The sequence below is a fragment of the Mustelus asterias genome, chromosome 23 (assembly GCF_964213995.1).
Source record: "Mustelus asterias chromosome 23, sMusAst1.hap1.1, whole genome shotgun sequence".
NCBI lineage: Eukaryota > Metazoa > Chordata > Chondrichthyes > Carcharhiniformes > Triakidae > Mustelus > Mustelus asterias.
The window spans coordinates 62722571-62745814 of NC_135823.1; the positions used below are offsets into that span (position 1 = coordinate 62722571).

Here is a 23244-nt window from a genome sequence, read left to right on the forward strand (position 1 = left end):
AAACAAAGAACAGTACAGCACAGGAAACAGGCCCTTCAGCCCTCCAAGCTGTGCCACTCATTGGTCCAACTAGACCATTCGTTTGTATCCCTCCATTCCCAGACTGCTCATGTGACTATCCAGGTAAGTCTTAAACGATGCCAGCGAGTCTGCCTCCACGCTAAGAAAGCTAAGAAGAGACTCAATAGACATTTAAAGATCTTGAGGGGTATGGAAAGGGTAAATAGTGAAAAACTGTTCCCACTCATGAGAGCATCAGGAACGAGAGGGCACAGATTCAAAATAATGGGCCAAAGGAGTAGAAGTGAAGTGAGGAAAGAAATTTTTACCAAGAGTGGTTGTAGTTTGGAACGAACATACTGAGAGGGTGGTGGAGGCAAGTTCGATTGAGGTATTCAAAAGGATTGTTATTTGAAAAGAAAGAATGTGCAAAGTTAAGGGGATGAGGGGAGTGGGACTAGGTCAGATGCTCTTTCAGAGAACATTGTAGATTTGATGGGCCGAATGACCTCTTTCTGCACAGTAAAGCTTCAGTAATTCACAATGGGCAAGCCAGAGAGTCAGGGAGAAGTCAGTGGGCCTGATTTTACCATCAAGTTGCACCCGTTTTCGGGTGCAGAAACTTGGTAAAGTCAGGCGTGAGGCGAGTAACGCAATCCGCGCCTGCCCCCATGCCCGTTCCACTTTTACCAAGGCCCGAAAGTGGCCGTCATTGGTTCCGCGCCCGAAACAGGCGTGATGGCCATTTAAATGCATTTGCGTGCATTTAAATTGACTTAATGGGCTGCACGCCCAACCTTACCGGCACTTCCCCCTTTACCACCACGTTCGCCAATCCAGAATCGGCGAGAAACAGACATGCTCCATAAAAGGCCAATTCAGGCGCTCCGGTTAGTGAGGAGGTAAGTGCCGAGTGTCCGATGGCTCTCTGCTTGAGATCGATGGGGGGGTGGGGTGAGTCCGCTGCCACTCTGCATGAGATCAGTGAGGGGGAAGGAGGGGTCCGCTGCCACTCTGCCTGAGATCAGTGAGGGGGAAGGGGGGGTCCGCTGCCACTCTGCCTGAGATCAGTGGGGGGGAAGGGGGAGGGGCCCGTGATCGGTCTGGGTGGTGGGAGGGGATGGGGGTATAAGGAGGTCAGTAATGTTGTGGGGGTGGGACAATGCCTGTGAGGGCCAGGGGGAGGCATTATCCGGCCTGGGAGCGATGTGGCAGGGGAGCAGCATTCCATCATTTTTTCTTTCTGTGCATGTGCAGTTGGAGGTGCCAATCGGAGCTGCAGGAGTTTGGGCGCATTAAGCCCCGCCCACAGGCTTCTGTAGCGCGATTCGGAATCGCTGATATTTGTTCAGGCAGAGTGCATATGGGGATACCTGAGAACGGGTCTAAAAGTCGGACTTTCAAGTCCACCCAGCACTTAGAATCAAAATGGTAAAATAGGGCCCAGTGAGTCAAGGGGAGTTAGAGGGTTATGGGGTCAAAGGGTTATGGGGATTTTGGGGGGCTCAAGGAAGGAGTCAGAGGGTCATGGTGGGTCAGAGGGTTGGAAGGAGATGTCGGGAGATCAGTAGGGAGTTGGAGGGTCAGTTGCATAGTAAACAAGGTGTTCGATTTGGTTTTTTCCTGTCTAACATTTCTTGGGTAACTGTGCAGGTAACTGAGTCAGAACCATCCAAAGTCTCTGACTCAAGAGTTGGAGACTTTTTTGAAATTGAATCTTCTTGGACAATTCCTGAGAATTTCTTGCACTGGGGCTTCTGACAAGTATCATTGCAATTCATCCGGGGTATGTCCTGTCTCTGACCATCAGGAGGCCAGAAGATCTGGACCATTAATTTTCTTTTTAATGAGTATACTTAATGTAAATATTAGAATAATACAGAACAGAATGAAGCCATTTGTACCTGTATCCCTGTGCCAGCTCTTTGAAAGAGATATCCATATAGCCCTACTCACCTGCTCTTTCCCCATTGCCCTGCAAGGTTTTTCTTTTGCAGTAGATATCCAAGTTCTTTTTGAATGTTACTACTGAATCTACTTCCAACAATGTATCAGGTTGTGCAGATCATAAGCATTCGCTGGGTAAAAAAAAAAATTCTCCTCATCCCTCTTCTGATTCTTTAAGCAATGATCTGAAGTATGTATCTTCGGGTCACCAACCTCATCTAGCAGTGAAAACAGTTCCTCCAAACTTATTCAATCAAACCTCCTCAGTTTTGAACGTCTTTATTAAATCGCCCCTAACTTATTTGAAGCCCAAGCAATCTCACATTCTCTAGTCTCTGCACACAACTGAAGTCTTTTAGTGCCATTCTAACACATTCCAAATGTCACAAAACAACATGCTGTCTTAATCTTCCCAAGATTTGTAGGCTGGGATTAATGGGATAAATGCATGAGGTTAGGGCTATAGGGTGGGTGATGGTCCTAGGTAAGATGCTCTGTTGAAGGGTCGGTGCAGACTCAATGGGCTGAGTGGCCTCCTTCTGCACTTAACGGATTCTATGATTCTAACTCTGCCATCATCTTTGCAAATCTTCTCCACATCCTTTCCAAGGCCTTGTCATCCTTCCCAAAGAACTGGACTAATTGCTCTAACTGAGACCTAACCAATGATTTCAAAATGTTTAGCATAACTTCTCCGCACATTCCAGGTATAATTCAAAACTGCAGAGTATTTGCGTCATTGGATAAAACATATACAGCATATAGTCTGGTCCCAATGTTAACTCTTTGCAAGTGGGTGGGTTTTGAATGTGTTGAAATTGGTTGCTTTAAATTTGTTCCAGGATAAAATAGTTAGTGCCATCTAATACTTACCCAGTCTTCAGGCTGACCAAGGCATCTTGTACTCCTTTCTGGTTGTACTTCGACATATACGCATGCATATCTGGATAATTATTTCTAATATTTCTCTCAGTGCTTCCATTTGGAACAGTCCCAAATCGAAAAGGTGGTGAATGGTCGTACGGCCTCTGAAACTACAAGAGATACAAAAGCCATAGTGAATAGTTTTTGAATGAATTCAACAATGGTTTTCAAACGCTGGAATTGAATAGACTTTTTCATCCTAAACAGTTTCAACATTCCATGTATTAAGCAATAAGAGACAAACAGCATCAGTTTTGGGTATGCACTTAAAGTGTAAAGCATTGAAAGGTTTAAGTGTCCCACAGGGGCAGGATTCGAGACCAGACTTATGGCTTTCTATGTTAATTCTGTCAAAGAGCCAGGAGTGATACATTTTAATTGAGCAGTGTAACCTGATGATGAAGGACAAAAACGTCCCAAAAGATGGTATCTCCTGCCAGCAAAAGCTTTATAACTATTGAGTTCATTAAATGCATTATCAGTAATTTCATTTAACAAGCTATTCCAGCTGAGGTGATGGAGAAAAACTCAGCCTGATACCCTGCATTATCAGATCATAATCATTTGACAAATGCTGGGTTCAAAAGTATAGCTTCTAAAATCCAAGATATCATTGCAAACAACACATGCATCAGTAGTTTACATATTGATAATTCTTCTTCCAAGTAAATATTCTAATATGTCACTGAATCCTGTTCTTTCTTTTTGGGTGCCATCATTTTGTGACAATGAATATAAATCAGTTAGATTCTAATCAATGCTTTGACTGGCTATCAGTAAAATCTACATTTAATCTGTTTTCTCTCTTCATCTATGTTAGCTTTCAGCCAACTGATGATATGAGAAGATTATTCAATCCAATTATAGGCATAACTTCCATACTCTGAGGTTTATTCATTGTAACACGGCAGCCGGTGGAATTTAAACTCAATTAATAAATCTGGAATTAAAAGTTAGTCTCGGTAATAGTGACCATGAAACCATTCTCGATTGTTGTAAAAACCCATCTGGTTCACTAATGCCCTGAAGGGAAGGAAATCTGCTGTCTTTACCTGGTCTGGCCTACACATGACCCCAAATCCACAGCAATGTGGTTAAATGCCCTCTGAAATGACCTAGCCAACCACTCAGTTGTATCAAATCGCTACTAAGTTTAAAAGGAATTAAACCGGATGGTCCACCTAGCATTGACGTAGGCACCAGAAATGACAATAGCACACCCAGCCCTGTCGATCCTGCAAATACCTCCTTCCTAACATCTGGGGCCTTCTGTCAAATTTAGGAAATTTGTCCCACAGACTAGTCAGCAACAGCCTGAAATTGTTATACTCACGAAAACATACCTTACAATGTCCTAGACACTAAGAGTGACCCGATAGCAACACTACTGATTGAGTTGGCCAAGTCCTAAAGGACATAGCTGCTAGATTGGGTGTGTGGGAGATGCTGAGGGAATCAACAAGAGGGAAAAACCTACTTGACCTCATCCTCACAAATCTACCTCTCTGGGGTGCATCTGTCCATGACTATATTGATAGAAGTGACTATTGCATGGTACTTATGGAGATGAAGTGCCATCTTCACATTGAGGATACCCTGCATCATGTTGTGTGGCACTATCAATGTGCTGAATGGGATAGGTTTCGAACAGATCTTGCAACTCAAAACTGGGCACACATGTCTAGCAACAACACCACAATTGTATACAACCATAACCTGTATTCTCACAGCCAAGTATATCCCCCCCACTCTAACATTACCATCAAGATGGTGGATCAGCCCCTGGTTCAATGAAGAGTACAGGAGGATATGCCAGGATCAGTATTGGGCTGCTAAAAATGAAGTGCTAGCCGGGTGAAACTATAACATAGGACTATATGCATGTCAGACAGCAGAAACAGCATGTGATAGGCAGAGCTAAGCGGTCCCACAACTAACAAGATCTGACCTAAGCTCTGCAGTCCTGTCACACCCAGTCATGAATGGTGGTGAACAATTAAACAACTAACTTGAGGAGGAGGCTCCACAAATATCCACATACGCACTGATGGGGGAGCCCAGCCTATCAGTATGTAAGACAAGGCTGAAGCATTTGCAACAATTTTCAGCTAGAAGTGCCAAGTGGATGGTCCATCTCGGCCTCCTCTTGAGGTCCCCAGCATCATAGTTGGTAGTCTGGTTGTATACAATTTGATTCACTACATTTGGTATCAAGAAATGGCTAAAAGCAGTGGATACTGGAAAGGCTATGAGCCCTGGCAATATTCCGGTAATAGTACTGAGGACTGGTGCTCCAGAATTAACCGAACCCTTAGACAAGCTGTTCCAGTACTACTACAACAGCAGTATCTACCCGGCAATGTGGAAATTACCATAGGTATCTTCTGTTCACTAAAACCAGGACAAATCCAACCTGGCCAATTACCCACACCGGCATTTTACTCTCAATCATCAACAAATAAGTGTCGTGGACAGTGCGATCAAGGAATACTTGTTCAACAATAACCTGCTCCTTGATGCTCATTTTGGGTTTCACCAGGTCCACTCAGCTCCTGACCTCACAACAATCTTAGTCCAAACATGATCAAAAGAACTGAACTCCAGAGGTGAGATGACAGTGACTGATCTTGACATCATGGCAGTATTTGACTGAGTATGGTATCAAGGAGCCCTAACAAAAATGGAGTCAATGAGAGCAAGAGCAAAGCTTTTCACTGGTTTGAGTCATACCTAGCACAAAGGAAAATGGTCCTGATTGTTGGAGGTCAATCAAATCAGTCTCAGCGCATCACGGCAGGAGTTCCTCAAAGTTGTGTCCTAGGCACAACCACCTTCAGCTGCTTCATCAATGATCTTCCATCCATCATAAGATCAGAAGTGGGGACAAAGTGCAATGTGGCAGCAGTATTTGCCATCTACAAAAGCACTGCAGCAACTCACCAAGGATCCTTCGGCAGCACCTTCCAAACCAATGACCTCTACCATTTAGAACAAGGGCAGCAGATGCTTAGGAACATCACCAAGTAGATGCATGGGAAACGCAAGTTCCCCTCCAAGCTACAGACCATCCTGACTTGGAACTCTATTCCATTCCTTCAGTGTTGCTGGGTCAAAATCCTGGAACTCCCTAGCTAGTAGCACTGTGGGAGTACATTAGTTGAACTGCAGTGGTTCAAGAAGACAGTTCATCACCACATTTTCAAGGACAATAAGAAATGGGCAATAAATGCTGGCCTAGCCAGCAACACCCACATCCTGTGAAAGAATAAAAAAAGGCAACAACTGTTCCAGTACTGGGCTTTCATTAATTACAAAACCTCACCAGTACATCAACAGTCTTACTCTCTTGTATGCATTATTCCCTATTTTTTCAGCCACTGAGTATTGTCAGAATATGCCACTCCTGCCAATCAAGATTCAAATGCAAGCTAATATTTTTTTCAGCCTTTCACATTTGCATTTAGTTTTTTGGAATGGCAACCTCCTCATCTCTCCTGCCCATTGTGTGTATGTTTTTACTCTTTTAAGATTTTTCCACACTGCTCACTACATTGTCTAAATGAGATGCTAACTTGACATCTGTCTGCATGCCATTGCCAATCTCTTCAGCTATTGCAAGGAGGTGCATCAGGATGTCGGAGTCACTCTGTGTCACTCTGTGAATTCCCTCCCTACTGTTGTCAAGTGCCTACTGTATAGTTGCTCCTACCCTAAATGGTGCAGCACGTATGGTACAAGGCTCCATGCATCAAACCTATCAGTCTCCTGTGAACCAGGATTCAAGCACAGAGCATCACACTGCTTTCCAGCATTTAATATGAGAAACATTCTAATTTTCACAGGATTAAAACCAATTTGCTGAAACCTCAGTGGCTCAAGTAGGTTTTTTAATAAAAGAAGTGCTGCAGTTGAGATATGCTGCCCGCCTAACCAGAGCTATTCATCATTGTCACCACAGGAAATTGCAGGCACTGCAGCAGCAGTCTACACAGCGCATAGTACAACAGATAAGCTCTATCTACTTATAACAATGCTTAAAATGGGTCAAACTCAATCCAGAAATGTCAAAATTGAGCCACTAAATGATTAGCTATAGGAAAGGCTGCAAAGAGAATTGCTGCATTCTAAGAGATCAGTTGAAATTTACCTTCAAGGGCTGGGGTAAGTAGTGCATCTCGGAATCTTGAATTGGGCCAGCGGGTATTGTGTCCTTATTTGGGAAATGGGCGTCACACAATGGTTAGCACTGCAGCCTCACAGAGCCAGGGACCTTAAATTCAATTCCGGCCTCAGGTGATTATTTGTGTGGAGTTTGCACGTTCTCCCCCTGACTGCATTGATCTCCTCCAGGTGCTCCGGTTTCCTCCCACAGTGCAAAAATGCACAGGTTAGGTTGATTGGCAATGCTAAATTGCCCCTTAGTGTAGGGGGATTAACAGGGTAACTACATAAGTTTACGGGGTGGGATTGTTGTGGGTGCAGGCTCGATGGGCTGAATGGCCTCCTTCTGCACTGTAGGGATTCTATGATATATGCAAAAAATCGCTGTGGGGATTTCAACACTATTTTCAGCATAGTTTCAGGTCAAAACCATGGCATGAAACATTTACACGGCAGGAAAATGGCCCAAAAGCCATTTCTGGCATATTTCCCCCACCATATCGACACAGATACTCCCATCACACCAGGGAACACCACCCACCCGGTACACAGTAGGTACTCATGCAACTCGGCCAATGTAGTCTACCTCATACGCTGCAGGAAAGGATGCCCCGGGGCATGGTACATCAGCGAGACCATGCAGACACTATGGGCCCCATTTTTAACGGGCGCGAAAACGTGTTAAAGTCGGGTGTGAGGCCATTAACGTGATCCACGCCCGCGTCCGTGCAGATTACCATTTTACCGAAACCCGGGAATGGCGGCGATTCGATTCGTGCCCAAAACGGGCGCAACGAAGATTTAAAGGCATTTGCATGCATTTCTGTGGCCCGGGAGCGATCTGACACGGGCGCGCTTTTTCTAATTTTTTTCTAACTGCGCATGCGCAGTTCAGAGCTCCGATCGTTCTGGCCGCGCTAAGCCCCACCCACAGCGTGAATGGGACTGAGGATGGCTGAGTGCGTATGGGGGTGCCTGAAAGCAGATTTCTAAGTTGAATCTACATTACGCCCAGATTCAGCACTTAGAATGAAAATGGTAAAATTGGGCCCTATGATGACGGATGAATGGACACTGCGCAACAGTCGCCATACAGGAGTGTTCCATCCCAGTCGGAGAACACTTCCGTGGCCAAGGATACTCAGCTTCCGATCTTCGAGTAAGCGTTCTCCAAAGCGGTCTTCGAGACGCAGAATCACTGAGTAGGAACTGATAGCCAAGTTCTACACTCATGAGGGCGGCCTTAGTTTAAAGTTTATTTATTATTAGTCATAAGTAGGCTTACATTAACACTGCAATGAAGTTACTGTGAAAATCCCCTAGTTGCCACACTCTGGCGCCTGTTCGGGTACGCTGAGGGAGAATTTAGCATGACCAATCCACCTAACACGCACATCTTTTGGAGCGTAGGAGGAAACCAGAGCAGCCGGAGGAAATCCATGCAGACACTGGCAAACTTGCAGACTCCACACATACAGCAACCCAAGCCAGGAATTGAACCCGGGTCTCTGGTGCCATGAGGCAGCAGTGCTAACCACTGTGCCACCGTGCCGCCTTTAAACTTTTGCCATGGTCTCAGGTTCATATCGCACTACATGTAACCCCACTATACTGTACGGTGGGGGGAAAATCTCCCTAACTATCATGTTTTGATACCATGCACACATTGATTGCGGGTGATTATCTCTCTACCTGAATTAGTTTGCATAGTGTTTAGCACCATCCCATTCACTGATTGTTTGTAATTATCTCTCTGCCTTAAATTATTGGTTCTTAGGTCATCCCTTCACTTGTTATACAGCCCGTCAACACTTTACACATACTGATTATACCTAACTGATTGTATTTGTCTGTTAGCACTCATGATTACTTGTAAAGCCCTGTTATTCAACTGGCCTACACTGTCTTTTCTTTCCTTTGACACTCTTGATTACCTGTGAGTATTGGGCTATCGTCACTCCGCCTATATATTGCGTGTCTGCGCACCTCCCTCCACTCCTTCACCTGGCGAAGGAACAGCGCTCCAAGAGCGTGTGATTTCAAATAAACTTGTTGGACTATAACCTGGTGTCATGTGACCTCTCATCTTGTTCCTGACAGTATGAGACCAACAGGAGATTTTCACCCCTTCCCCTTAAATACCTACCCCTTCCCCCGTATGTGGGTTTCCGATGAGCAGATACATCATTGCCTATGAGCATGCCCTTCTATGCCATTAACATAGTGGAGGAGGAAGACAATATCAGTGAGGAGAGTCGAGCAGCATATAAGGTGGATGCAGCCCATTAGATAATAAAACCCCATTGAATCAGTGCTCACCATTCTCTAGTGTTTTGGCTCAAGCTAATTTCAGGCAGCTGCAGGAAGTCTCTATGATATTAACAGAACGCTGGACAGAAATGCATTCATCTGGTAACTAATGCACTTTGCAGGAAAGGTGGGGAATTCATCACCACCAGCGCCACAGCGAACCAGTAGCAAGAAAGGGCACTAAAAGGGTTCTGGACTTTTCAAAGTCCTGGATGCAGTCACATTGCTTTGTGAGCTACGATAAAAACTCAATGTACAGACTGTGTGTGAAACATGCAAGAGAGCCTATACTTTAACCCTCAATAGACTGAGTTGTCAAAATGCATTCATGCTTCAAATTGCAGCCTTTTCTGACCTGTTCGGGAAATAAAATTGTGTAAATGGATGGTTTATTGGTTCAAAATGTAAGCCTTGAACCTTTGGATAATAATCCCACTGTTAGTGGCCAGAATAGCAGCAGAGGAATACTATCTGAGACATATGCCTCCAAAGGACTGGATGTCCATTTACCTCAAGGTTGTTTCCCACACGGGATTATCCAATATTGATTCTTTTACACTTGTAGTGCTTTCAAATTGGATCCTAAGATTTAAAATAATCTCAACCTCTTGAAAATATTGGTGGCTTTGGCAGAAAAAGACATTGTACAATAATATAGTATAAATAATGCAGTCTAATGTTTCTATAATTTACCTTACGCAGATCATTTAAATATGTGCTGTGAACTTCCTTTGAGCTGCTCCAGCTCCATCACTGGATCTCCACTGGAAATGCAGCAGAAATTCATTTACATGCACAGACATGAGTTCCCGTCACACAGCTGGCAAAGTTATGGCATTGAAGAAGGAGCAGCTTGAAGAAAGTTCTTGGCTTGGTTGCCTGTCCTTATAAGGCTGTCATAGTGCCTAGAATTAGCTCAGAGCCAGAAGCATAAATGAGGCAGCAACAATTTTTCTTCAGATCATTCCCCTCCTATGCATCTCCAATTATCACACAAGAACCAGATTCCAAGGAAGTCATTGGACTCGAAACATTAACTCTGCTTTACTCTCCACAGATGCTGTTAGACCTGTTGAGTTTTTCCAGCATTTTCTGTCATTATTTCAGCTTTCTAGCATCTGTGGCACTTTATTTTTATTACCACACTCATAACTCAGTTGAGAGATTGAGCAGATGGTCTAATGAACCTTTGCTAATTATGCTCTGACTTCAGGCACTTGGTGGGGGGTAGGTGGTTGACAAGAGTGTGTACTTTTGTCTTCCCTTTGTCTACAGGGCGGATTTTGATCTATATTTGCCCTGACTGCACACATGAGATTTGGATATCATCAGGTCAGGAAGGACAGTAGCACAAACAATCCCCCAACCTCGTGGTGATGCTCTACTGCTTAAGATGATGTTTATGAAAGTTTCTTGCAACATGTTTCACTTTCAGGATTCCAAATAGATAAATGAAAAAAAAAACTCACAAACTTACATTTATAAAGTGCCACTCACATGGAGAATTACTTGACAGGGATTGAATCAACTAAAAATGAATTTGGAGCAAAAGCTGGGGATAGTTGAAGGGCTGATCATAGGTGGGTTTTGAGGAGATTCTTAAAGGAGGAGAGAGAGTCAGAGAGCGGGAAGGGTTTAGGGAGAGAATTCTGAAGTTTGCAGGACCTAGACAGGTGAAAGATAAGGCTGCCAATGCTGGCCCAGAGGTCTAATATTCCTCTACTGGCGCTGCCCAGCGGGAAATTAGGTTGTGTAAGGTGGGAGGGCACAGCAGCAGAAAACAGGCTTGCTTTCTAGTCCAAACCACCATCCTTTCCTGCAGCTGCCTGCTGGGAGACAAAAAAGCCTTTCCTGGGACAATTTTTAAAAATCCTCAGCTCAAATATGACATTTGTCAGCATAAAATGCGTTATTGCCACCCGGGTCAATTATCTTTGTCTGGGGTTCTTTCAAGTGCCTCAATGGAATTGTCACAAGTTCTCAGCTAGCAGGTGGCTAGCTCAGGAACTCCTGCAGATGTGCCCCCTTGATGTGTAGGGGCAGATGCAGAGATTGTCCACCCACTGTCTATCTCTCTATCTATCAGACTGTCTATCTCTCAGCTGATGAAATGAGGAGAAATCCCAACATAACCAAGTCGCCTAATTTTTCAGTTTCCATTCGGCAGTTCTACAAGAGAATGCTCTGGACCCGATCAGGATTTCTTGGGTTCTAAGTGTCGCTTTACCATCTCAGCAACAACAAAACATACTGCAGAAGGATAGGCAAAACTTTATGATTAATCTGTAAATCTGTTCAAAGACATATGATGGTACATTTTGTCATTCAGTGGTGGACTAAAATTCTTGTCAGTGAGAGACTACACCGGTAAATAATGAAAGCAATGATTACCTTTTTATCACTGAGTCCAGTCACTTGGTCAACAAACTCTTCCTGGATCATAAATGCAGCCAAATTGGCAGTGTAGCTTGCAAGAAATATTACAGCAAAGAAGGCCCATACTGACACGATTATTTTACTAGTTGTTCCTTTAGGATTCTGCACAGGCACAGAGTTATTGAAGACCAAGCCCCAAAGGAGCCATATTGCTTTGCCAATTGTGAATGATGGACCATGCGGAGCTGCAAATAAAGAACAAAGTATATGAACACATGCTTTCCAGGAGCTCAGGATTTTCCAACTACACCTTTCAAAACACTCAATAAGGAAGCTTGTTTCAAGAATAAAACTTTCTGCCACCAGAGTTCTGTAATAACCCTAATTCCAGGTTCTTTTCTCAAGCTGTACTTTAAGAAACCTTAATACTTGAATGAGCAGGTAGGCTCCACAGCTAGGTACAAGCACAGGTTGGTATTGCATTGAATTCCTCATTGCCAGTAGCTTTCAGTCCCTTTTTAATCTTCTAGTAAATCTTTAAAAAGCTGCTGACCAGATGTCATCATCTTAAATGGAAGTGTTCCAAACTGAGTTCTCACTGCAGTCTATAATTATTGATAAATACATAAGTTGATTTTTGAGGCAATGTCTTATTTAGTTAGTGTCAGTGATGAAGGACTAGTAGCATAAACAGGTTTTATTTTCTTAGTCCCTTAATGTAAAAATAGATGAACCTCCAAGTGAAGCTGGGTGGAAAACAACATAAGTGATCGCAAAAACAAAGATAAATCACTGACGGTGTATTTGGTGGGAATAAATTTGTCCGAAGAAAGCAAATGAAGGAATACTGAACAGCTTGAAAATGAAATGTTTCAAGATCATTTTTGAAGAGTATGGGTGCAACATGTGGCAAAAAACGGAAGGAGAGAAGCAGGAATAGAAATGCCAGTGGCTGCAGAACTGACAAAAGGAAAAAGAGGTTAAGTCATAGAAACCCTACAGTACAGAAAGAGGCCATTCGGCCCATCGCGTCTGCACCAACCACAATCCCACCCAGGCCCTACCCCCATATCCCTACATATTTTACCCGCTAATCCCTCTAATCTACGCATCCCAGGACACTAAGGGGCAATTTGAACATGGCCAATCAACCTAACCCGCACATCTTTGGACTGTGTGAGGAAACCAGAGCACCCGGAGGAAACCCATGCAGACACGAGGAGAATGTGCAAACTCCACACAGACAGTGACCCAAGCCGGGAATCGAACCCAGGTCCCTGGAGCTGTGAAGCAGCAGTGCTAACCACTGTGCTACCGTGCCGTCATGTTCAGAATAACCAGTATCACACCGAAGATGTGTCTTAAATTAGACAACAATCATCTTCATGTCAACTGCTCGTTTTGAAGGTAGGCGGAACTTTCATACTCAACCCCACTCTAACCTGCCTTAAATATTGGAAATTATTATTCTTTCTTTTGCTTCTTCGAAGAAATGTATTGTTAATTATTTGTTCTTTCATGGGATGTGGGAATCCTTGACAAGTACAGCATTTGCTGCCCATCCCTAATGGCCCTTGAACTTGTGTGTCTTGTTCAGCCATTGCAGAGGGCAGTTGAGAGTCAACCACATTGCTGTGGCTCTGGAGTCACGTGTAGGCCAGACCAGGTAAGGACGGCAGATTTCCTTCCCTAAAGGATATGAGTGAACCAGATGGGTTTGTAACAATAAACATTACATCCCACCATTACTGGGATGATTTTATATTTTAGATTTATTAATTAACTGAATTTAAATTCCACCAGCTGCCATAATGGGATTGAACCCATGTCCATGGAGCATTAGCTTCAGCCACTGGATTACTGCAACACCATTGCTTTCCCTTTTTAATGCCCTCGCATGAGAGCACTCCCGACTGGCTGACCCAATCATTCTCCTACCTAACCTTTCTCAAGAGAGCTTTGTGCGCAATCTTCTTCAACCCTCCTTCCATCTTCTCTTTAGTCTCTTCTTTCTGCTTACTCTTAGAAAGGTGCAGGTGGGTGACAGAATAAACAAACTAGGGGAAAAATATAAATAAAAACTCTGTGGCTGTGTAGAACTTTGGGACGTTCCGAAGTGGAGCAAGGCACTCTTTAAATACAAGTCAGTCTCACTTTCTTGGAGCTACCAGGGAACAATCGTGCCATTCAGCCGATTAATTCTACTTATCTATAGAGCCTACATATAATTCCATTCAACAGGAGTCTTGTAGCACAGACTGAGTTTGTAGGATGACTGACGCTTCGTTCTAACAGATTATTCAGTATAACTGAGGTGTTTCTACTTCTTAAAAATGCATTTGATGGTAAGGAAGCCTGTAAAAAAAAATGAGAGTAAAGTGGTCAGAAATATAAAAACAGAGTGTAATTGCCTTTATAAGTATGTAAAAAGGAAGAGAGTAGTAAAGTAAACATGGATCCCTTAGTGGCTGAGACAGGAGAAATTATAATGCAGAATAAGAAAATGACAGAGTATTGAACCAATATTCTGGACAGGATTTTCCCTGCAGGTATCTGAATCCCCGCTGTGGTGAAATGTGGTCAGAACCTCGCACTGTTGGGAAACAGTCACTCATTGTGATTATCTCTGGAATGGCCGATAAATAATCAAAGGATGGTCTTCCTGTCCAATTGAGGGCAGGTTCTCAAAGCTGAAGGATCAATCTGGCACTTGCAACCAAACAGGAGCAGCAAGTTGTGATGCAAGGTAAGTAAGGGAAAGATTGTTTCAAAATGAAGGTTTCCTGGGGGGGTGGGGTAGTGGTAGGGGAGGGAGGAGGGTGCTGGTGGAGAGAACCCCTCCTCTACAGGACGACCTGTAGCCACTACTGCACCCAGGCAGGCAGGGGGTATCTCTAGGTCTGCTTACACACTGCATCCCCCCACACCCCAGGCTGTCACCGAGAGGCTGCTCCCAAGTATCTAAGCTGGCTATGGCCATCCCCAGGAATGTGGAGCCAACTGAAAAATACCATTTGGCCTCCTTTCATTAGTCTTAAATGGCCCTTAATGAGCTGTGTGGGGCTACCTGCCACATGCAGGTGGATAGTCCTGCTGCCACCCACAGCCTCATCCAATCCCACCTCAGCAAAAATGGCCTGGAGGTGGGATGGAGTTAATGAACCCGATTTGGCTGGCAGGGCTATTTTTAGTTCCTGTCCATCTCTGTTCCCAGCACTGGCAGGCATTCAAAATCCTGTCCTTTATGTCTATCTTCACAGCAGGATACACAAAACACATACCATAAATTGTGGATAACAAAGGATCCAATGAAAGTGAGGAACTTAAAGTAATTAGTATTAGTAAAGATAAAAGTACTTGAGAAATTATGGGACTGAAAATCAACAAATTCCCTACTTTTGATGACCTACATGGTGAGATTTAAAAGAGATGTCAAAGAGACACCTCCGCTGTGAACCAATTGGTGATCTCCTAAAATCCCTGAGGTTCTGGAACATCCCAGTGGATTGGAAGGTAGCAAATGGAACATCGCTATTCAGGAAATGAGGGAGAAAGAACACAGGGAACTACAGACCAGTTAGCCTGATATCAGTTGTCAAAAAAAGCTGGAATTTATCTTTCAAGTTGTAGCAACGGACACTTCAAAATCACAATATTATTAGGCGGAGTCAACATGGTTTTATGAAAAGGAAATAGAATTTGACAAATAGAAACTTAGGACCCCTACAGTGCAGAAAGAGGCCATTAGGCCCATCGAGTCTGCACTGACTCTCCGAAGAGCATCCCACCAAGGCCCTCCCCTGCACTCTATCCCCCATAACCCTGTACATTTACCATGGCTAATCCACCTAATCTACACATCTTTGAACACTACAGGGCAATTTAGCATGACTAATCCACCTAACCTGCAAATCTTTGGATTATTTTAATTTTATTTATTTTATTATTTTTCTCTCACTGTTTTCTGAGAACACAACTAACTGGCAAGGTAGGTAGAGGGGAACCAGTGGATGTAGTATATTTGGATTTTCCAAGCATCCAGTAAGATTCCACACAAAAGGTTATTGCACAAGTTAAGAGCTAATGGGGTTGGGGATATATATTAACATAGATAGGGGATTGGTTAAAAGACAGAGTAGGAAGATGTTGGCGATGATCATTGCTTCATACTTGCGTAGCATGAACGTATTGCTTATGTTCATGAAAAGTCAATGTTCCATAAGGTTATTTATTCGTTGAAAAGTGCAGCCGACAAGAATAACATTGAATCACGAGGAAGCCGTGATCAGGTCATAAAAATTCTACATGCGTGATATCTTTTCCACCGAAGATTTCAACTAATTGACACATTAATCGGGATGATGCAGCTTTCCAACAAGACTTTAAGGAAAGACATCTTTTAATTTCAATATCAATAAAATTTTGCAGGCAGGAATTTTCTTTTTGGAGTGCAGCTAGTCCTTTAGAAAGCTGCCTTTCGCTGACGAGTACAAGTATTTTATTCCTGAGCCAGATGGTAGCTTGAGGTACACAGTAACTGTTGGCAGCATGGGGCTAATTTGACTTTAGAATATTGTAACAAACTGTTCAGAATAATACTCAATACCCCCCTGAATAAAACATACCATTCAGGATTTGGTAGTGACAGGATGTGCAATGTTTGATAATATTTTCATCGGAGCTTGCAAAATAAGTATATAATTTTCAATGGCCAAGTAGCTCAGAAAGGAGGATGCCTGCTTTTTAATCAGAGAAGAGAACGCTCGTGCCTTTTACAAGCTCAGGATGTCCCAAAGTCACTTTACAACCAATTAAGCATTTTTGAAGTGTAGTTACTACTGTAATGTAGGAAACGCAGCAGCAAATCTGAATGAACCCTCAAACAATAAATGTTTTTTAAAGTTTTTTTTAAAGTAAAGTTTATTTATTAGTCACAAGTTAGGCTTACATTAACACTGCAATGAAGTTACTGTGAAATTCCCCTAGTCACCACACAATGGTGCCTGTTCAGGTCAATGCATTTAACCAGCAGTTCTTTCAGAATGTGGGAGGAAACCGAAGCACCCGGAGGAAACCCACGCAGACACGGGAAGAATGTGCAAACTCCACACAGACAGTGACCCAAGCCAGGAATCGAACCCGGGTCCCTGGCGCTGTGAGGCAGCAGTGCTAACCACTGTGCCACCGTGCCACCCCAATGTGTTGATGACCAGCTATCTTCTTTTTTGTGATGTTTGGTGATGGCTAATCATTAGTCAGAGCATTGGAAAGAACTCATCTCCTCTTCTCTGAAACAGTGGTAAGGGATTTTTACATAAGGATGGGAAGGCAAATGGGGCCCTCATTTTAACAAAAAGCAGCCCCTCCAACAGTGCAATTCCTTCAGTGCTGCACTGGGGTATCAGTCTAAACTTTGCACTCAAGTTCCTGGAATGAGATATGAATCCACAAACCTCATACTAAGAGGTGAGAGAGCTAGCACTAAGCCACAACCAATACCTTAATCAAATAATAATCCTGCCTGCCGGATATGTGAGCTTGAAGAAAAGCAGGGGAGCTCTCTCCTGTGTCGTGGTCAATATTTATCTGTCAATCAACAGCACAAAAACACATCGGGGGCAATTCTCCAGGGCCGCTAGCCCCAGCCAGGATTCCCAATGGCATTTGTCTCTAACCACAATGTTTAGAAACATTTTGCCTTTAATTGACAGGTTGAATCATTTAGAAAGTTTCACTTCCTCTTTTCTAACCGCAATGTTTACAAAGCACTCAAAATGCATTCAACCATGAAAGGAAAAAAAAACGAACATTGCTCTTTTCCAGTGGGTAAGTGATCCAACCTGTCAATCAAACAACTTTAAAGGATCATGACACCAGATGCTACTCTTTCAATGTTAAAAGGGAAAATGACCATCAAAGCACTTCAAAGGGGCTTCAGAGCAGCTGTGCTTTATGAGAGGAAGCAAGGAGATCTCCCGGGTAAAACTGGCAGGTCCTTTCTACAAGAGCACTTTAAAGAGGTGTTTTAACACGTAGGCCAATCCCTAATGTGGCTTGGCGTGCTGTGGTGATTTTGAAGGGGTTCAAGTGTCCATGGGGCATGGATATCAAAGTGACTAGGACATTTCAAGGTTTTAAAATGCAAAGACAAAAATTAATATCTTCTCAGAATGGTATCTGAAATCACCACCCTAAGAGTGAACACCACCTTCCCCAGGGCAACAAGGACAAGTGCAGCCATGAGACCCCCATCCTGGGGGAGAGTCCCAAGGTTAGGTGGATTGGCCATGGTTAATATGCGGAGTTATGGGGATAGGGTGGGAAGTAGGTTGGGCCTGGGTAAGATGTTCTTTTAGAGAGTCAGTGCAAACTTGATGGGCTGAATGGCCTCCTTATGCAGGGTGGGAATCTATGGATTCCACTCTATGGTCAACCCCTTCCCCCCAGCCGGCCCCACCTAACCCCCAGGTCTCTTATGGGAAGTGGCTGCAGTAAAGGGACACATGGCCACAGCACTTACCTCTTTACCGCCCCCCCCACTCCCAGAGCTCATAGTGCCAGGTCAGGGGGCCACTGCCAAGGTGCCATGGGTAGTGCAACGTTGGCACTGCCATTGGGCAGGGTCTAAAGGAGGGGTCTGAAGGGGGTGGGGCCTGAGCAAATTCCATCTTGGGGTGTCTCTCTTGTGGGGGGTTGGATTCAGGTTACACCCTCATGCCTGCGTGGTCTGGTGGTGGTGGGGGGCGAAGGGGGTGACCCGTTCTTTGATTCTTTCAGCAGCAGTGCGGTTGGATGCCTCTCTGAGCTGAGGGATTTGGGTGATCCCTTTATCAGCTAGGGTCACCAGGGGATAGGCGGGGGTGGGGGGGTGGGGGTGGGAGGGCTGTCTCTTATTGCTGAGATTGAGGCATCCTTTAAAAAAGACTGTCAAAAGGCTGATCTCTGTCATGCTGAATCATAGAATCCCTACAGAAGGAGGCCATTGAGCCCATTAAGCCTTGCATCAACAACAATCCCACCCAGGCCCTATCCCCATAACTCTATGTATTTACCGTGCTCATCCCCCAGACACTAAGGGTCAATTTAGCATGGCCAATCAGCCTAACACACACGTCTTTGGACTGTGGGAGGAAACCGGTGCACCCGAAGGAAACCCATGCAGACACGGGGAGAATGTGCAAACTCCACATAGACAGTGACCCGAGGATGGAATCGAACCCGGGTTCCTGGCGTTGTGAGGCAGCAGTGCTAACCACTGTGCCACCGTGCCGCCCTGTTTAACGTTTTGAATATTTTTCAATACTAAAGATGGGTGAATCCCACCTGACAGGTGCTGCTAACATCAGTTGGAGCATATATCTCTCTGTTCTATTGCATAGAAGCTCAAACCCTTAGTGTACTGTACCACCCTGATGCTGCTGCACGAGGTACAATTTCAGAACTACACCTCATTCTATTATCATGGGTATGTGTGAAAGATAGAACCATTGAGATGCAGTTGTCATGGGGAAATCTACAGGTTTGAATCAGTTATATCACAAATTTCAAATGCACATTGCGTGGAACATCTAATTAGTCTTGTGATGATCTGAATTTTTGGGGAACAGTTCAGTTACAGGCTTCAATGATATTTTTCTGGGTTCTTGCTACAGTAAAGACTATCAGACATAAATCCTAAATTCTAAAAGATTGGTTTATAAAAGATCCAACATGAAATGCTTCCAGCATTAATGCGAGATTGGGTTATTCTTCCTTCAGTTATTTTGAGAAAGGAAAAGCAGGAACTGTTCTTGAATGTCAGCTGAACAGCTGATTGCCGATTTGGGATCCTCACATGCATGGCCCGGCATGATTCACGTGGGGACATTTTTTTCAGTTTTAAGGTGGACGAATCCCACCTCAGTAGCGCTGCCAGTGCCACTGGGAAGCGCACCGATTTTCCCGCTGGTGGCAGCACTTCATTCGGTAGAATCGCGGCCGGGTATCTGGTCATTGTCACAATGCTGTTTGTTGGAGCTTACTGTACGCAGATTGGCCGCTGCATTTCCTATATTACAACAGTGACTGCACCTCAAAAATGCTTGGCTGGATGAAAAGCATTTTGGATTTCCTGTAGTTGTGCTAAGTGCTCTATAAATGCTAGTTGTTCCTTTATCGTTCATGTTTCTGAACATTAAAGGAAACAAGAACTGCCCGAAACCAGCGAAGGAAAAGACCAATCTCATCTGTGCATTATTTTGACCTTTTTTTAACCCAACCCAAGTGCTCCACTAGGGATGGAATGCAATGCCATCAATATCTGATGCCGCTAGAAAATTTATGTAGCAGCACCTACCATGTAATTTGTAATGCAGGTTGACATATGGAAATGCGTTCATTTTCACAGTTCTAAACAAAGAAAATGAAAACAAGACAAAAAGCATTCAGCTTACCTCTCCCTTTTGCCAAATTTCTGTTGTACCCTACTGGGCTAAAGTACTCAAATGCAAAAACAGCAATGGCTGATACAATGAGCAGCGTGACAAACATCATGACCCACACAGCAGCACTGAAGGGCTCTGGAAGAAAACAGATAAAACTCAAAGTAATTCATAAATCATCACTGAAAACAGAACAAAAAGGCATTGTGTGGGAAACCATGCCATCACATTGGCCCTACAGCACAGATGGAAGAGAATAGCACAGACCGGTGAATGGCAGCATCCTGCTAAAAAATATATTGCCATGCCAATTTGCTGTGGCTTATAGCAGCAAGGCATTCTGAAACGTTTTACTCAAATGAAAATAAAAAGAGTTTGTCCAAAGATTTTCGACCCCTTCACGGCAGGATCCACAATAGGATATCCGATGGCCCAGCCAGGTGTCCATTGACTTTTGGCGGGACCAAGCAATCCTGGCGGCAGACGGGGCCAGAATATTCCACCCTCAACTCTGGAGAGTAAAGGGTCAACAATAAATGCTCCTGTTTACACAATCATCCAAAGTTCCAAAATCCCAAGTTTCTTTCGTAATACCTTGGTAAAGCATCTTTTGGGATGTTTTATTACATTGAAGGGATATATAAATCGAAGTTGTTATTGATAAAATTGTTGAAATAGGGACGGTACTGTGGCACTTTGGTCAGCACTGCTGCCTCACAACACTAGGGACCTGGGTTCAATTTCGGCCTCAGGTCATTGTCTGTGAGGAGTTTGCACTTTCTCCCTGTGTCTGCATGGGTTTCCTCCGGGTGCTGCGGTTTCCTCTCACACTCCAAAGATATGCGGGTTAGGTGGATTGGCCATGCAAAGTTGCCCCTTAATGTCAGGGGGATTAGCAGGGTAAATGTGTGGGGTTATGGGAATAGGGCCTGGGTGGGGTATGGTCAGTGTAGACTCGATGGGCCAAATGGTCTCCTTCTGTGCTGTAGGGATTCTATGAAATAGCCTCAGGACGTTTTGTTAAATTTGAGGGCAAATGGGTCAATTTTTCCACTTGTCTTCTTGGAGTGAATGATCTCTGCTTTTGCCATTGATCCTGATACACAATGTTAGGGGGTGAGCAATAACTATCCGTAGATGATTCCCCATGTAACCTTTCCCTTCTTCTTGTGGAAAATAACTTTGTGTTTGCTGGATGCTCTCTCACATGTCATAAAGTAAATAAGCAGTTAGTGGAATGGGGAATACTTCTGCTACTCTATTACACTGCACACTGTACATTTCTGAAACATTGTACGCGTATTTATAGAGAAAAGTGAACAATCTCATTTTGTGCTTCGATGAAAGCAATGACAACCATTGTTTGACCCTCACAAAAGAGCTCCTTTGTACAGTTAAAATACTCGATCTTGTGCCCCACACTGTGGATTTGTGAAGTTCTGATTTTGATTGTCATCCTCCCCCGAATGGCAAGTTGCCAATCTGGATTATGGTTATCATCTGATATATCTCACTGAAGGGGAAAGATGAAAAATGAGCAGGGATGTCACTTGAGGATGTACTTCTGTGTCCAAGGAGTCAGAGAGTGACATTACTGAAAGCTGTAAAGGCATCACAATTACCAGCTATTTTGCCAATTGAAAAGCCCAAGAAATCAATGACACTACAGAAAAAACAATGAATTACATTTATATGGTGCCTTTAAAGTGGCAAAATAACCCAAGGCCATTCATGGGGACATAGTCAGACAGAAATTGAAGAGTGAGGTTAGAAAGGGTGATGAAATACTTGGTCATAAGCAAGATTAAAGAGAGGACGTCTCAAAAGGCATTAGAGAGGTGGGGAAGCTCAGAGATTTATGGAGGGAATTCTAGTGTTTAGGCTGAAAGCAGAAATGAGGAAAATGGAGGATGGGTAGGAGGACAGAGTTTGAAGAGCGCTGAGTTCTCAAAGGGTTGTCAGGCTTGAGAAGGTTACAGAGGTAATGGGCTGAATTATATGAGAGACTGGACCCATGCCCCCTCCCCAGGGTAAAAAGTTGGGGGGAGCTCATTGAGGGGAACACTGGCTACCCAGCAGCTATTTAATAGTCAATTGGCCACGAATAGACTGCAGGCAGGATTTCCATTCCTCAGGGACAGGAAGATCCGCCTCAGGAGGCTGTTGGCAAATTAAAGACCAGCAGCTCTCCAGCACTCCAGGCTGGATCTTTTAGATATAGTTGGAGGTCTCACTGGGTGCCAAGATGGCAGATCCTGGCAAGGGGGGCACGGGAGCATGGAACTGAGATTTGGGAGGCCATTGGGGGCCTGGATGGTGTATAAAATCAGTGCGGGGCCCTTCAATGAGGCCAGAAATGTTAAGGGGTGACCTGCCTCCGTCCACAGAGGAATTTGTAGGCTGGCTGCTTGATTTTACCATCTGGGAGTGAGGCAGGGGCAGGCAGGAAGGTGGCACTCAGGCCTCCTGTTATGTTTAACAAGCCCCCTGCCTTCAAACCAGCTAGTGGGGGAGCAGTAAATCTAGCCCTTCATCAGACAAGGGAATGAACAGTAACAGTAAGACATCTGTAAATAATTTACCTAAAAATGCAGAGGGGGAAACTGTGCCATTGCTCCGAGATACCATAACGCTGATTCCCGTTTCCACGAATGGCACTGAGAAGTCAACAACTTCAGATCTCTCCTCGTTAATGGTCAGTGAACCAACAGCCATTGCCGCTCGTTGATACATCACCTAGTTCAGGCAAAAACAAAAAAACCAGAATGGAATTAGGGTAAAAAGCAAAGCCTCTGGATTTTTACTTCATTTGTATCTAGAGGTTCCTTTTGGAGCTTTTTAAAATTTATTTGCTAATGTATTCTAACCCTAAAGTTGCAAAGCTTCTTGCGACTGTTTATTACCTAAAGCGACTTACATCACCAACCATTCCATTCCATACACCGTTGATTTTTTTGCCATGCTTCCCATTTGATACCAGGTACAGATCATACGTGAATTTCACAGTCCTAGCAAGCTTCTTCAAAATGTCGATGCAAAACCCTTTGCAGCATTTCTTCACGTATATCCCCTTGTCAGTAGAATTGCTGACAATAGAAGAAAATAA

At 44.0% G+C, this 23244-nt stretch overlaps 1 protein-coding gene across 1 annotated transcript in view; it reads right to left on the reverse strand.

The window, feature by feature from the left end:
• The window catches only part of grin2aa (glutamate receptor, ionotropic, N-methyl D-aspartate 2A, a), a 327307-nt gene that overhangs the window by 62318 nt on the left and 241745 nt on the right, over positions 1-23244 (reverse strand). The window contains exons 7-11 of the mRNA XM_078239844.1: positions 23056-23224; positions 22721-22874; positions 20151-20276; positions 11734-11963; positions 2821-2981 (exon numbers count right to left, since the gene is read on the reverse strand). Of these exons, the coding sequence (XP_078095970.1) occupies positions 2821-2981; positions 11734-11963; positions 20151-20276; positions 22721-22874; positions 23056-23224 (840 nt within the window). The remainder of the gene's footprint in view (positions 1-2820; positions 2982-11733; positions 11964-20150; positions 20277-22720; positions 22875-23055; positions 23225-23244) is intronic.